General features: G+C 49.4%; 2 protein-coding genes across 2 annotated transcripts in view; one reads left to right on the forward strand and one right to left on the reverse strand.

Annotated features, from left to right (window-relative positions):
* The window catches only part of Eefsec (eukaryotic elongation factor, selenocysteine-tRNA-specific), a 217,099-nt gene extending 212,862 nt beyond the window's left edge, over positions 1–4,237 (reverse strand). The window contains exon 1 of the mRNA XM_005387044.2: positions 4,099–4,237. The gene's annotated coding sequence lies outside the window, so the exon portion shown is untranslated. The remainder of the gene's footprint in view (positions 1–4,098) is intronic.
* A 109-nt stretch (positions 4,238–4,346) lies between these two features.
* The window catches only part of Ruvbl1 (RuvB-like AAA ATPase 1), a 33,826-nt gene continuing 24,230 nt past the window's right edge, over positions 4,347–13,942 (forward strand). The window contains exons 1-2 of the mRNA XM_005387045.2: positions 4,347–4,591; positions 9,080–9,166. Coding sequence (XP_005387102.1) covers positions 4,451–4,591; positions 9,080–9,166 — 228 coding nt within the window. The 5' untranslated portion in view covers positions 4,347–4,450. The remainder of the gene's footprint in view (positions 4,592–9,079; positions 9,167–13,942) is intronic.

Here is a 13,942-nt window from a genome sequence, read left to right on the forward strand (position 1 = left end):
TTTCATGTAAGTATAGAAATAGAATATTCACTTAGTGTACCATCTTCATGCTTCACACATGCGGTACCTACTATGTATTCAGAACACCATTCTTTTTCCACAGGAGGGTATGACTCCACCGCAGGGAGGTATCACATTTTATTTAGCATTATCTGTTGACGAATAGTTGAGTTGTTTGCACCCTTTGGTCCTTGTGATTAATGCTAATTCTTTTGGTGTTGGGATGGTAGAGGAGTTGTTGGGTCTCATGAGAAGTCTACCTTCAGCATTCTGTGGAGCCAACAAACCGTTTTGCACAGCAGCTGTGCTATGACCCAATCCCATCAGCAAGGTACAAGAGTTCCAGTCCTTCCTCTTGTTTTTGTTATTTTCATTTCTCCTTTTGAATGTTAGTTATCTTGGTGGGTGTGCGGTAGTATCTCATGGTGGTTATGACTTTCATTTCCCTGATGGCTAATGAAGTGGAGCGTCTCTTCACATGTCTGATGGCCATTTGTACATCTTCTTTGGACAAGTGCTTAACAAATCCTTTGCCCACTTTAAAAGTGGGTTGGTTGGCTTTTTGGTTTGAATTGTAGTTCTTCATATATGCTAGATATTAAACCCTCCCAGATTCAAGATTTGCAGATATTTCTCCCCTGCTATGTGCTGCCCTTTCACTCATTTAATAGTACTCTTTCATGCACAGAAGTTTTCAGAGTCCAAATTATCTATTCTCCTGTTGTCTATATCTTTGGTGCCCCCCTTGCTAGGATCATGAGTTTAAGGTTCTGCACAGTGAGGGTTGTTTTTTTTTTTGGTACCAGGAATCAGACTCAGGAACTTGCACTTGCCAGGCATGCACTTGTGCCACTGAGCTATATCCCTGACCCCCTGCACAGTGAGTTGAAGGATGGCTTGCAGAGTGAGATCCTGTCTCCAAAAAAAAAAAAACAACAAAAAAAACACAAACAAACAAACAAAACAACAACAGGAAGATGTGTTTTGTGGCATCCTTGACTTTTGAGGCGGCAGATTCAGGACAGCATAAGAGTGAATTCATGCCGAGCATGGTGGTGCATGCCTGTAATCCCAGCCCTTGGGAGGTTGAGGCAGGAGGATTGTTGTGAGCTTGAGATCTGCCTGGGCTACAAAATGAGTTCAAGGCCAGCCTGAACTGCATAATGAGACCCTGTCTCAGAAAGACCAAAAAAAAAAAGTGAATTCATGCTGTTTTGGGCTAGGAACTGGAGACTGGAAAGAGAAGGATGTTCAATGAGGTGGGAACTTTGCTAGGAAGAAGATAAAATCAGGACAAAGGGAAGGCAGAGGGCAGCTTCTGAGAGGTGGCCTGAGGTGCGTTTGTGACCTGGAGCCCAGTGAGTAGGATTATCCTGGCTCTTAAGAGTCATGTGGGCCCCTGAATCAGGTTACAAAGACAGTCCAGTAGTGCCTGGCACAGCACCTTAACGTAGAGACCGAGAGTGGTTCCCTAGCCTACTTTCTGCCCTTTTCACATAGGAATTGACTGTGGGTTCCCAGACTCCCTTGCAGCTAACCACAGCCATTTGATTCTGTTGGACTGGGAGTAGAAACGATGGTGTAACTTTCAGGTCAGGGTTAAAGGGGAGGAGAACGTCCTTTCTTCCACCCCCTCTCCTTCTTGATGCTGCAGATTTGGACTTTGATAAGGGAGCTTGAGCAACCACCTTCCATCACATGATAGTGTAGCAGAAAATGCTCCTCCCCCAGCCAGGTCATAGTTGCCCAGGTAATAGTGTCTGTTCCAGATCTAGTAGCTCCTGTTTCTCAGAAACAGCTGGTCACTGTGATGCACACTGTATAAACCAATCCCCAACTGACAAGCCTTTCTGCCTCTGGACTTCTTGCTTGCTTATCTCATATAAGCTCTAGACCACCAGAGATCAGGGCCTGATATTTTGGTAGTGATCCTAATCAGTGCTCATTGACATTAATAAATCTGCCTCCAAGTCCTGGGTGTCATTTCGGTGTTTCTGCTTGCTGTTGCAATAGAAGGTGTGTGTCAGGGTAGTAGAGCAACCCCATAGATGGGGTATGGGTCCTCTGTGGGTGGAAAGCCAGCCCATCTGCTAGAATGCTGTTTGGACTTTGTGTGAGAAAAAATAACTTGTTTCTTGTTTTATCCACTGGTATTTGTTTTGTTTTGTTGAGACAGGATCTTGCTATGTAGCCCAGGCTGGCTTCAAACTTCTGGTGATCCTCCTGCCTCAGCCTCCCTGGGATGATAAGTGTGTGCCATCACTCCCAGCTCTTATGCCATTCTTAACTTTAGGGTGGGTGGAGGCTAGAGATCCACTTAGTCATACTAAGTTTACTTAATGGTCACAAGGATGTTGGGTCAATACAAAGATTGTGGGAAATTGCTCTTATAGGACCTAAGCTATCCTGAGTTAATGCTGGCTCTTTTTTTTTTTTTTTTTTTTTCCAGTTTTTTGAGACAGGGTCCTGCTCTGCAGTTCAGGCTAGCCTCTGTTTTTTTTTTTGTCTTTCTGAAACAGGGTCTCGCTATGCAGTTCAGGCTGGTCTTGAGCTCACTTTGTAGCCCAGGCTGGTCTCGAACTCGCAATGATCCTCCTGCCTCAGCCTCCCAAGTGCTGGGATTACAGGTGTGCACCACCATACTGGGCTAATGCTGGCTAATGACCTACAACCTTCCTTCTCCCCAACTGCCCTATTCTAGTTGGCCAAGGTCAAGCAGGTTGCAGGGTCTCCCATGCAGATGTGGTTTCTTCAGAGAACTCCTGCTCACAAGTAGTTCACGCAATTATTGGCACATGTCCTTCCCTAGCATGGCTTTTCAGTCCCCAAGGACAAAAACCTACCTAGCTCAAACCATCTTAAGCCCTGAATTAAGTGCTGCGTTACACTGTAAGCAAGGCGAGGCTGGATGCAGGGATGGAAAGGATTTCATCAGGAATTGCTTTCTGTCAGCTCCCCTTTCCTTTGTGTTGTCTTTGTTCCTGTTGAAGTCTCCCCAGGAAATGCCAAGATAGCAGCAGGCCAAAAACCCAGGTCCCTTTCCTGATCTCTCAGGTAAGTCACAAGGGTCAGAGTGCCGTTGACTGGTCACTCAAGTTCCTGATGCCATCGCGTGTGTGGAGAGACGGGATGCTCTGTGGGGCCAGACTAGGGCCACACGCTCACCCTGACACGGCTGGCTGTGGGTCAGCGTGCCCAAAACACTCAGGACACCAAGAGGGGAGAGAACAGTTCCCTAAACAAAATCAGAGCTATGGCAGCTGGAGGTGGGCTGCATACTAGAGGGTGGAAGTCACCTCTGTCTCCTCCTGCAGGCCTCCCCTGCCCTTTATCACCGTGTGTGTCCTGGACACTGACCTGCCCCATTGTTGGCTCTGCAATCGGGCACAGCATCTTTTGCACAGTGCTCAGTGTCACACATTTGGATAATTTGTGACCTTGGTCCTTCCGGGGACCTCGTTTTCCTCACTGGTAAAATGAGAACGCTAGGCCAGGTCTGTGCATTCACAATTGTTCCTCAGCAGCAAAAATAATGGCTCTGGTGGAAAAGCCCTGGAGCCCATTATTCCCTCTTGCTCAGCCTTCCCTGCCTCCCCCACACTGGCCACAAAAGGAATCTACAACTCTGGGGTTTTGAAAGCCCTGATCAAGTGGTTCAGAGACGTCCTTAGGCTCTAAAAGCCTCACTCCTCTCCCATTTTCTGGCTGGAAGACCCTTCTCTTTGTACCAAAAAAGACAAAGGTTGGGGCTTACAACAACAGTGACATGGTTGCCCCCCTCAGTTGGACAATACACAGATAGTTCCATAGAGTACCTCACTTTGACCAAGTGAAAGGAATTTATTCTGGTGTAAGAGTAAACCAGGATTAAGTCAATGAACTGAGGTGGTGGGGTGGTGGTAAACGCCTATAATACCAATACGCGGAAGGCTGAGGCAGGAGGATCTCCCCTGGGTACGGGGCCTGTCTGGACTATACACTGAGACCCTGATTCAAACAAAAAAAACAACCAAAGTCAAAGCTCAAGCTCTTAACCTCAAATCCTCCATCTTCAGAACGGAGGCAGTAATGTAATGACGACTACACGTGTTAACTCACGGAAAGGATGGCCCCTTTAAGGACCCGGCCAGCAACCACCTCAGGTCTGGGCCTCAGGCCACATCTAGCCTGGTGCTCCCTCTGTGCTCTTCCCCGGCAGGAAGCGCCGGCTGTTGGGGAGCCAAGCCGGGACACCGAAGGAAGTGAGTGGGTGGGACTCCGCCGGCAGCTATGATGGGTGCAGCCATAAGCCAATGGAGTGCAGAGGTCTTCCCATTTCCACCAATGGAACGCCGACAGAGGCGGGACTTTACGTAACGCCCTAGTAACGGCCGCATGGTAACCCCGGCGCCGTGCGCGCGGTACTTGCTCCTGGTTTTCCACGCTGGTTTCGGCTCCTCGTATCTGTAAAATGAAGATAGAGGAGGTGAAGAGCACCACGAAGACGCAGCGGATCGCCTCCCACAGCCATGTGAAGGGGCTGGGGCTGGACGAAAGCGGCCTGGCTAAGCAGGCGGCCTCGGGGCTCGTGGGCCAGGAGAACGCGAGAGAGGTGTGGCCGCGACCGGCAGTTGGGGGCGCGGGCGGGCGGGTCGCGTTCCGGGTCGCGTGCCGGGTCCCCGCCTCTGAGTTCTCGGGGCTTGGAGACGGCGGCGGGGCGAGCAGGGAGCCGCTCGAGGGCTGGGACCACTGGCGACGGGAGTCCTCATTGGTGGGTTCTCCGGGGAACAAAATATAGGGGACCCTCGTTCTCCCGGATCCTGCATTCCAGCGTGGCGAGAGGCGGCCAGTAAGCACCGGCGCACCAGCAAACGATCCTTCTAGCTCGGTGGCCCTTGTCGCCGTGGTAGAGGAGTTGGACGTCATTGTGAACGCAGTGGCAGGCTGTGGGGTGATTGAGCAGGGAACTGACCAAGCTGGGAAAGCTGACTTTGGTTCTCAGGACCTGGGACCTGAGAGAGAAGGAGGAGTTACGGAGAGGAGCAGGTGTAGTTAAGCCTGCTTGTGTAGTGTGGCCAAGTCCATCACCCACTTTATTTTTATTTATTTATTTATTTTGGCAGATGGAAAAATTAAGGGTGGGAGAAGTTACTCCACTCAGTGCATGTTGATAAAGCTGAGATTTGCACTCTGCACTTCCGGCCCCCACATCTGCACTTCCGGCCCCCTATATCTGCCCTGCAGATGATACACAGCCTTGAGGAGACCTAGTAGCTAGGGGGCCCTGCCTTTAATACGAGTTTAAGACTATTGCCTGTGGGTCTCTTGCTAACAGAAAGGACCAAAGAGAAGCCTCTTTTGGGGGGTGGGTTGAGGCAAGGTCTTGCTATGTAGTTCATACTGGCCTTGAACTCACAATGTAGCCCAGGCCCGCCTTCCACTCACAGTGAGCCTCCTGTCTCAGTGTAGGGATTACAGGTGTGCGCCGTCACACCTGACTATTTCCATTGCCTTGTTTTTCATATTCACTCTAAATGACCCTCCTCTACTTTTGTATAACTTCAGGCATATGCAAAAGTTGAAACGCTCCTTCTTTATTTGGTTTTTCGAGTTAGGATCTCACTGTGTAGTTTAGAATGGGCTTGAACTCACTATGTAGCCCAGGCTGGCCTTGAACTCGCAGTGATCTTCCTACCTCAGCCTCGCAAGTGCTGGGATTACAGATGTGCACCACACGTCTGGCTGAAACACTTTTATAGTAAATACTCACGGACCTGAATTTTACAGTTAACATTTTACTTTGTGGCTTTACCATATAACTTCATCTATCCATTTCTACCTTTCCTTCACCTTTTAAAGGAAACGGCATACATTAGTATGCATTAGCCCTAAACCCTTTAGCATGTATGTTGTTACTATGAACTCCTGTGTCCAGACAAGTAGTTACAGAGGTTAGGTAACTTGGTCAGGGTTCGTTTCATCTGGTAAGTGGTAGAGCCAATGTTTAGATTCCAGTCTTCGGGACTCCATGCTCTTAACGCTGGTGCTGTATGCCTCAGACCCATCTCTGCTACGAGGTTCTTGTATGACTGTTCACATCAGCAGCCTCTCTGCTACTCAGTACTCTCACCTGAAAAATAAGAGTGTCAGAGTTGGTGATCTTACCGGCCCTGCCAGTTCTGTCGGAATTCATAACATATCTCACTGGAGAGAAGTTAGTGTGGACTGAAGGAGAATGAATGGAAGAGAGAATGAATGGAAGCGTTCTCAGTCGGTAAATCCAGGGACATATCCACATTTTAGAAAGTCTTTTCTCCCTTTTTGGAGTAGACTGCTCCAATGCGGAGGATCACCAGAGAGACTGCAGAGGGTCTTTTTTCTGGAGAAGCCTTAGAGGTGCTATTCAGGGCTCTGTCTTTGCTAAGTGAAGCTGAAACGGAACAAAACACCAGCTCATTGCTTGAACACATGGTTGGTTTTTTTTTTTTTTTTTTTTGAGGCAAGGTCTCCCTATGCAGTTCAGGCTGGTCTTGAGTTCACTTTGTAGCCCAGGCTGGTCTCGAACTCGCAATGATCCTCCTGCCTCAGCCTCCCGAGTCCTGGGATTACAGGCAAAACATATGGTTTTTGAGGGCTGTTTGTGGAACAAAGGTGTTTCACAGTGTTTGGGGGACAGGATGGAGGAGATGCGGCACCTCATAGGAGCCTCTGGTCACTAGGGTGACAGTGCTGTGGCCTCGCTTCACACATGGAAAAACGCCTTTGAAATTTGGTTATTAAATGAGTCTAACAGATCTCCTGTTAGGTAGTCATGGGCTGGAGGTGCTCAGTAAGTATGACTTTCCTCAGTTTTTTTTTTTTTTTTGGTCTTTTTTGAGACAGGGTCTCACTATGCAGTTCAGGCTGGCCTTGAGCTCACTTTCAGCCCAGGCTGGTCTCGAATTTGCAATGATCCTCCTGCCTCAGCCTCCCGAGTGCTGGGATTACAGGGGTGCACCACCACGCTCGGCTCTCAGTCTCTTTTGTAGTTCAGTGTTCTATGATACATGAAGACTGGTGACTCATTTATGAATCTGAGGTGTGTGTGTTTATGTATATTTACTAGTAAATATGTATATTTACTATCAGAGTAGATTTAAAATATACAGGCAGATGACCAAGTAATTGAGTCCTGAGGATTCAAGAGGTGTTTGGTGATGCTGTTGGTGGCATGGCTTTAACCTCACAGTCAGTATTTGCTTTACAGGTTCCACTAATGGCCAAGTATAGTGTATCATAGGTTCTTCTCTTCTGCCCCTCTCCCTCTTAACCTCCTTCCTCTCTTCCCCTCCCCTGTTCCTCCTCCTGCCCTCTTCTACTCTTGCTCTTCTTTTTCTCCTTTTCCTCCTCTTCCTCTTCTCCTCTTCTTTGGCACTACTGTGTGTTTTTAAACGCAGGACTTTTGCACTAAGCTACATCCTCAGACGTTTTGTTTTTGAGACAAGGTCTCACCAAGTTGCCCAGGTTAGGCTTGAACTCACAGTCCTCCTACCTCAGCCTCCCAGAGTGCTGGGATTATAGGTGTTTGGCATTATGCCTATCTTTTTTTTTTTTTTTTTGATACCAGGAATCAAACTCAGGATCTTGTGCTTGCCAGGCAGGTACTTGTGCCACTGAGCTATATCCCATTCCCTATCATTGGTTCTTAAGCCTTAGGAATCTGATGAAAGCTCTGGGTCCTCTCCCTGGAGAAATGTACATGTGAACACATATACACAATTTTGTTTCTGATTTCAGAAGGCTTGTGGATCTTGGAGTCTTACCCCTATATCCCAGGTTAAAAATTATTACTTCCATTGCATGTCTACGGTCCTTTTTTTTTTTTGAGATAGGGTCTTGCTATGGAGTTCAGGCTGGGCTTGAACTTACTTTGTAGCCCCAGCTGGCTTGCAGCTCATTGATTCTCCTGCTTCAGCCTCCCGATTGCTGGGATTATAGGCATGTGCTGCCATACCCAGCTCTGTGGTCCATTGTCTAAGCAGCAGCCAGGATGATCTTTTATTTTCTTTGTATTGATTTATTTTTGGTGGTGCTGGGGATGGAACCTAGGACCTTGCACATGTAGGCCAGTGCTGTTACTGATCCACAGCCCCGGCGGCCCCCGGATGCTCTAAGTAGAAATCACAGCGTGACCCAGTCTGACCTTTTCCGTGGCTTTCCATCCTGCAACCTCACTCTGACCCTGCCTTCCTCTTCAGGCTTGTCTTCCCATTCTCTTTTGGCTCCGCTTTGGTTACTGCACCCTTTTTGTCTCTTGGATGTGCCAGACTCCTGCTCTCTTCTGTTTTGAGACAGGGTCTTGCTGTGTAGCCCAGGCTGGCCTGGTACTTAAGGTGATCCTCTTGGCTCAGGCTCCTGAGGGCTAGGATTACAGTTTTTTGTTGTTATTGTATGGATTGTTCTTTTTGTTTGTTTGTTTTGGTTTCTTTTTTTGTAGTGCTGGGGATGGAACTCAGAGCACCACTCAAGCTGAGCCAGTGCTCTACCACGGAGCTACACCTCAGCCAGCCCTGGGTATTTTTTTTAACCTTGGATAGAGACTTATTTATTCTTTTTTTTTTTTTTTTTTTTGCCTTTTTGAGACAGGGTCTCACTGTGCAGCTCAGGCTGGCCTTGAGCTCACTTTGTAACCCAGGCTGATCTCAAACTTGCAACGATCCTCCTGCCTCAGCTTCCCAAGTGCTGTGATTATAGGTGTGTGCCACCACACCTGGCTATTCATATAAATTCTACGAGCCATGGGTATTTTGAACTTGCTATTTCTTTCGCCTTGACTGTGGCCTCATGTATCAAATATAATTAAAGCGGCTGCCCTGTCACTGTCTGTGGCTGCCCACTCTGCGTAGCCCTTTCCCCTTGTCAGTAGTGATGTTATGGGACATTTGTGTGTCTCTCTCCTCTCCGGCCCTCGGCTGGCACTCGGCTGGCACTCAGGGCTTCCTGTGCCTCTGCAGGGTTGGCTGTCGGGCTTGGTTGGATGACTGTGCGCTGTAGACCAGGGGCTGATCTCCCCCGTGAAGCATTTTAATCCTGACTGATTATTTCTTTCTACTGTGTGCAGGCATGCGGCGTCATAGTAGAATTAATCAAAAGCAAGAAAATGGCCGGAAGAGCCGTCCTGTTGGCAGGACCTCCCGGAACTGGCAAGGTACTCTTCTTTCTCTCATTTCTTCAGCTCCCCAGGAGAATGATCGTGACGTCTAAGCCAAACTGGATTCATGTCTTAACTAGTCTTTGTTAAGCTGAATTAGTTATATGTGTGTTTTAAAAACGAATGTGCAATAATACAGCGAGGTGTCTGAAATCCATACTTCTGGAGTTGAAATTTCCCTGGCTTTCCTCCAGCCGAGAGTCAGGTCCTCCGAGGACTCTCATTGTCTCTGGGATTTGTCCTTTGTCTCCTTTAAGTCTCCTTTGCTTTGGAAATGTTCGTGCTGCTCTAGGCCCTCAGAAAATCTCCAGAGTGACATCTCATTTGAGGGCAAATAAACTGCTGGCTTCTCCCGTTGCTATTTTGGCCGTGTAAGAGATGAGAGAAGAATGAGAGAGAAGGAATTAGAGGCATGGTTTTTATCTTCGAGGAGTTTGTAGTCTTTTCAGGGCAGATAAACAGGAAGTCATGACCGCGCAGAGTTACTCCGCCGAGTGCAGCGCTTGTGGGCTTGCTGACCCGGATGACGTGCAGCCGGGGTCCAAGCTGAGACCGCGCAGGCTGGTGAAACTGGAGCGGGGAGATTGGCTGAGCGCCCTCAGCGCTGGAGAGGGGGTTTGGCCTTGGAGGAGGAAGAGGCCTCGGCGGGGTGGCAGTGTGGCTCACTGGGGCCCGTGAGGGGAATGGGTGGCTGAATACGAGAAAAAAGAGCTCCCAGTCTGAGCCTTGCTTGTTCCTTGGAAGGGCTCCTAGGTGCAGGAGTGTCAGAGCTTGGGCTGTAAAGAAATGGGCTTTAGGACTGGGCGCACCCTTGTCATCCCACCACTCGAGAGGCTGAGGCAGGAGGATCACTGTGAGTTTGAGGTACATAGGGAGACTCTGTCTCAAGAACAAAAGAATGGAGGGGGGGGTTATATTTTAGCTCTGGTATTTTTTTTTTTTTTTTTTTGGTTTTTCTCCGGTACCGGGAACCGAACTCAGGACCTTGCGCTTGCCAGGCAGGCGCTTTTGCCGCTGAGCTAAATCCCCAGCCCCCTAGCTCTGGTATTGACTTGCTTTTAAAACTAGAAGCAGGAATTCCAGTCAGATGTGAGATGGTGTTAATTTTGAAACAGTAATTGCTAAATTAATGGTGTGACTTACATTGGTGTCTCGCACTAGCGGATGAAGGCCTGTGTTGGTACAGTGCCAACCATCGCAAGCCTCAGCTCCCTGCCCCCCACCCCCTCAGCATTTGCCGTGCATCTGCTTACTGCCCCTCGGGTCCTGCGCCTCCCTTGGCCTCCGTCCAGGTTTCCTCTTCCTGTGGTGTGTTCCCTGGAGGTCCTTTCTGGACGTTGCTGATGGGAAAGTCTCTCAGGTTTTTTGGTACAGGAATTGAACTCAGGACCTCATGCTTGCCAGGACCTCATGCTCCTTCAATTATTTATTATTACTTATTTTGTGGTCCTTGTCTTGAAAGATAGTTGTGCTGGGTTTCTAATTCAGTTGATATTTTTTTTTCAATACTTGTTGGATGTTATTTGCTGTCTTTTGGCGTCTGTTATTGCTTGTTTTTTTGTTGTTTTTTTTTTTTTTTTTTGGTATCCGGAATCAAACTCAGGACCTTGCACTTGCCAGGCAGGTGCTTGTGCCACTGAGCTATTTCCCCAGCTCGCTGTCATTGCTTTTAAGTCTAATTTTGAGGATTTTGCTGGGCGTGTGGCATACACATGTAGTCCCTGTAGTGGGCAGGCTGAGACAGGAGGATCACTGAGTTTGAGGCCAGTCTGAACTGCATAGCAAGAGCTTGTCTCAAGAAAACAAACAACCGAAAAGTTTTTTTGGGCAGGTTTTAACTTTTCCTTCTGGATGTTCTGGAGATGTGCTTGATTTTGGCTCTGTCTGGGCAGGGTTTTCCCATGTCCTGATTCAAGCAGGTGCAGTGGCATCTAGTGGTTGGAGGCTAAAGTGCTGCTGACATCCTGTGTACAGTGGGGAACTGCCTGGTCTTACATGGCACCCAGGCCAAAGCCGAGAAGTGTTGGGCTAGAGTTTCTTCTTTAGGCTTGTTTGTCTTTCAGCCTCTCATGTTTTCTAGCTTTTTGTTTTGTTTTGATTCCTTGAGACAGGGTCTCACTATGTAGACCAGGCTGGCCTTGAACTCAGTACAGAGCCCAGGCTGGCCTCGAACTCGAGGAGATCCTTCTGTCTCAGCCTCCCAAGTGCTGGAATCACAGGTGTGTGCCACTACATCTGGCTATGCAAATACATGAATTTTTTTTTTTTTTTGTCCTTTTGAGGCAGGGTTTCACTGTGCAGTTCAGGCTGGCTTCAAACTTCTCTCCTGCCTCATCCTTATCTTCTTGAGTGTTGGGATTACAGGCATGTGCCACCATGCCCAGTCTGCAAATACATGATTCTTACGGATGGTCCGCTCCTGAGGATCTCACACTTTTTGAGACAGGGTTTCACTATGGAGTTTAGGCTGGCCTCGAACTCACAGCAGTCCTCCTGCCTCAGCCTCCCGAGTGCTGGGATTACGGCGTGCGCCACCACGCCTGGCCTCACACTGTTCATAATGGGGTGTTACGATTTGGGTTTTAGAAAGGGGATGTTCAGATGAGATTGAAAGTGAACTTCCTCAGCCTTGTTTTGGCAGCAGCCTCTTTTTTATGTGCCACTTGGCACTCACCTGGGGTGGGGAGGCGCGAAGAGATAACGGCGTTGGCGCTCAGGGTTTGCACGCTGGCGCTGTCCAGCTCTTTGCCACTGGATGAGTTGGTAACTTGTGCATTTCGGTTTATTTCTTTCTTTGTTTGAGACAGGGCTCGACTGATAGTCCAGGCTGGCCCTGAACTCTCTGTAGCCCAGACTGGCCTCGAATTCTAGGTGATCCTCCTTGCCTCAGTCTCCCGAGTGCTGGGATTGCAGGCGCACACCACCATGCCCAGCATCGGTTTCTTAATCTGTAAAGTACAGACTAGATTATCAAGTTCACGGGCTGGTTGGAAGCTCAGTGAGAGCTACATGGGCCTAATTAGGAGGGGTGGGTGTCCATACCGCAGGAAACAAGACAGGCGTGGAGCGCTTCTTAGCCAGGTAGTTGCCATGTTTCCATAGAAATATGCTGATCATCCCTGTTAGGTAGAAGGACGCAGGGATGCCGCTGGACTGGGTATGATCATTGTCATTGAGCCTGGAAGCTGTGAATGGGATCCTGTAGAACCCACGAAGAGGAGGTGGAAGGGCTGGGAGGGAGGGGCCAGGCCAGCCCACAGCCTGCGGGTGTCCTGGTGTTCAAGCTGCGCTTCTTGTGCCTGTCCGGTCCTGCTGTTCATCTGAATGCAAACCCTAGACGCCTAGGTGCGCAGCGGCCTGTGCGGGGCACTGGTGTGGGCCCGAGGTGCTGGTGTGAGTTCTGCTACAGCAGCAGCTGCTGTCCCGGAGCTGGTGCCCACTGTGGCTGGGCCTCCTCTTCCTCCAGAGAGGCGGAGTGGCTGTGTGCTCACATCCGGTTTCCCAGTGTTCAAAGGGTGGCCGCAGACCGAGTTTCAGAGCACGTGTGGACCGTGGGCCATGCAGGATCAGTCCGTAGGCAGCTTGTGTGCTCCTGGGGTCTGGCCTGCCCCTTCACACCACACCAGACAGGGAGGAAGCTGGCCCCGAGGGCTTTGCCGAGTGCCCAAGCTCCCAGAGAAAGTGGGGGCAGTCAGGACCAAAACCAGTTTTTGCTTCTTTCACTGCTGGATGCTGAGCCTTCCCCGGGCTCTACTGTCTGCCAAAACTGCCACCAGAGGGGCACCAAAAAGAAAATCTATGAGGGACTTTTCTTGGCCAATTTTTATTTTTATTTCTTTTCAGTTTTTAATATTTAGTGGGGTTTTTTTGTTTTTGTTTTAGATAGGGTCTTGCTTGTGGCCTGGGCCTGCCTTGACCTCACAACGATCCTCCTGCCTCAGCCTCTGGAGTGCTAGGGTTACAGGTGTGTGCCACCACACCCAGCTCCCCCACTCAGTTTGTAAACCCTGTCTTCAAGCTCACATTGTTCCTGAGTGGCAAGCTGGCCTTCCTTGGCCATGGACCTGGGAGCTGCCCCGCCTCACACTCTGGTTTCAGCGTTGAGGAGAGGTGGAAATGGCATCAAGAGGCCATGCTGTTCCCAGTCCTGTACCAACCGTAGAGTATTTGCCTTTCATATTTTTTTTTTTTGGTACTGGGAATCAGACTCAGGACCTTGCGCTTGCCAGGCAGGTGCTTGTGCCGCTGAGCCATATCCCCGGCCCTGCCTTTCGTTCTTCATATTTGACCACATGTCCATTACATCTGGTCCTGTTCAGCGTCTGCGAGCCACAGTTGTGTTCCCAAACATCAGTTTGTAGTTTCCTGCAGTGCAGGTTCAAGTGTAACAAGAGCAGCCCGGAGCTCCAGAAGTCCGCTAACGTGTGTGTCTCTGCTGTTTATGAAGCACACACCAGAACAGGAACAGGAAGCAGCACAGTCCTTCACTGCCGGTTTCCGGTGGGCTGCAGATTGGCACCAGTTTCCTGCATTTGTAAAACAGCGGGATCTCAGAGACATCGGTTGGGGGTGCCCTGAGCAGTCCGGCTGTCAGATCAGACCCTGCTGGGGGCTTGAGGGAGCAGGTGTGTTTGAGATAGGGTCTTGCCACGAAGTCCAGGCTGGCCTCGAGCTCTCCTCAGTCCTGCCTCAGCTTCCCGAGTACTGGGTTGTAGAGTGCGCCATCCTGGCTGCCCAGCAAGGAAGCAGTTTTGGGAGAGCGCACCAGTGATA

The sequence above is a fragment of the Chinchilla lanigera genome, unplaced genomic scaffold, assembly GCF_000276665.1.
Source record: "Chinchilla lanigera isolate Chin_1 unplaced genomic scaffold, ChiLan1.0 scaffold00028, whole genome shotgun sequence".
NCBI classification, from domain to species: domain Eukaryota; kingdom Metazoa; phylum Chordata; class Mammalia; order Rodentia; family Chinchillidae; genus Chinchilla; species Chinchilla lanigera.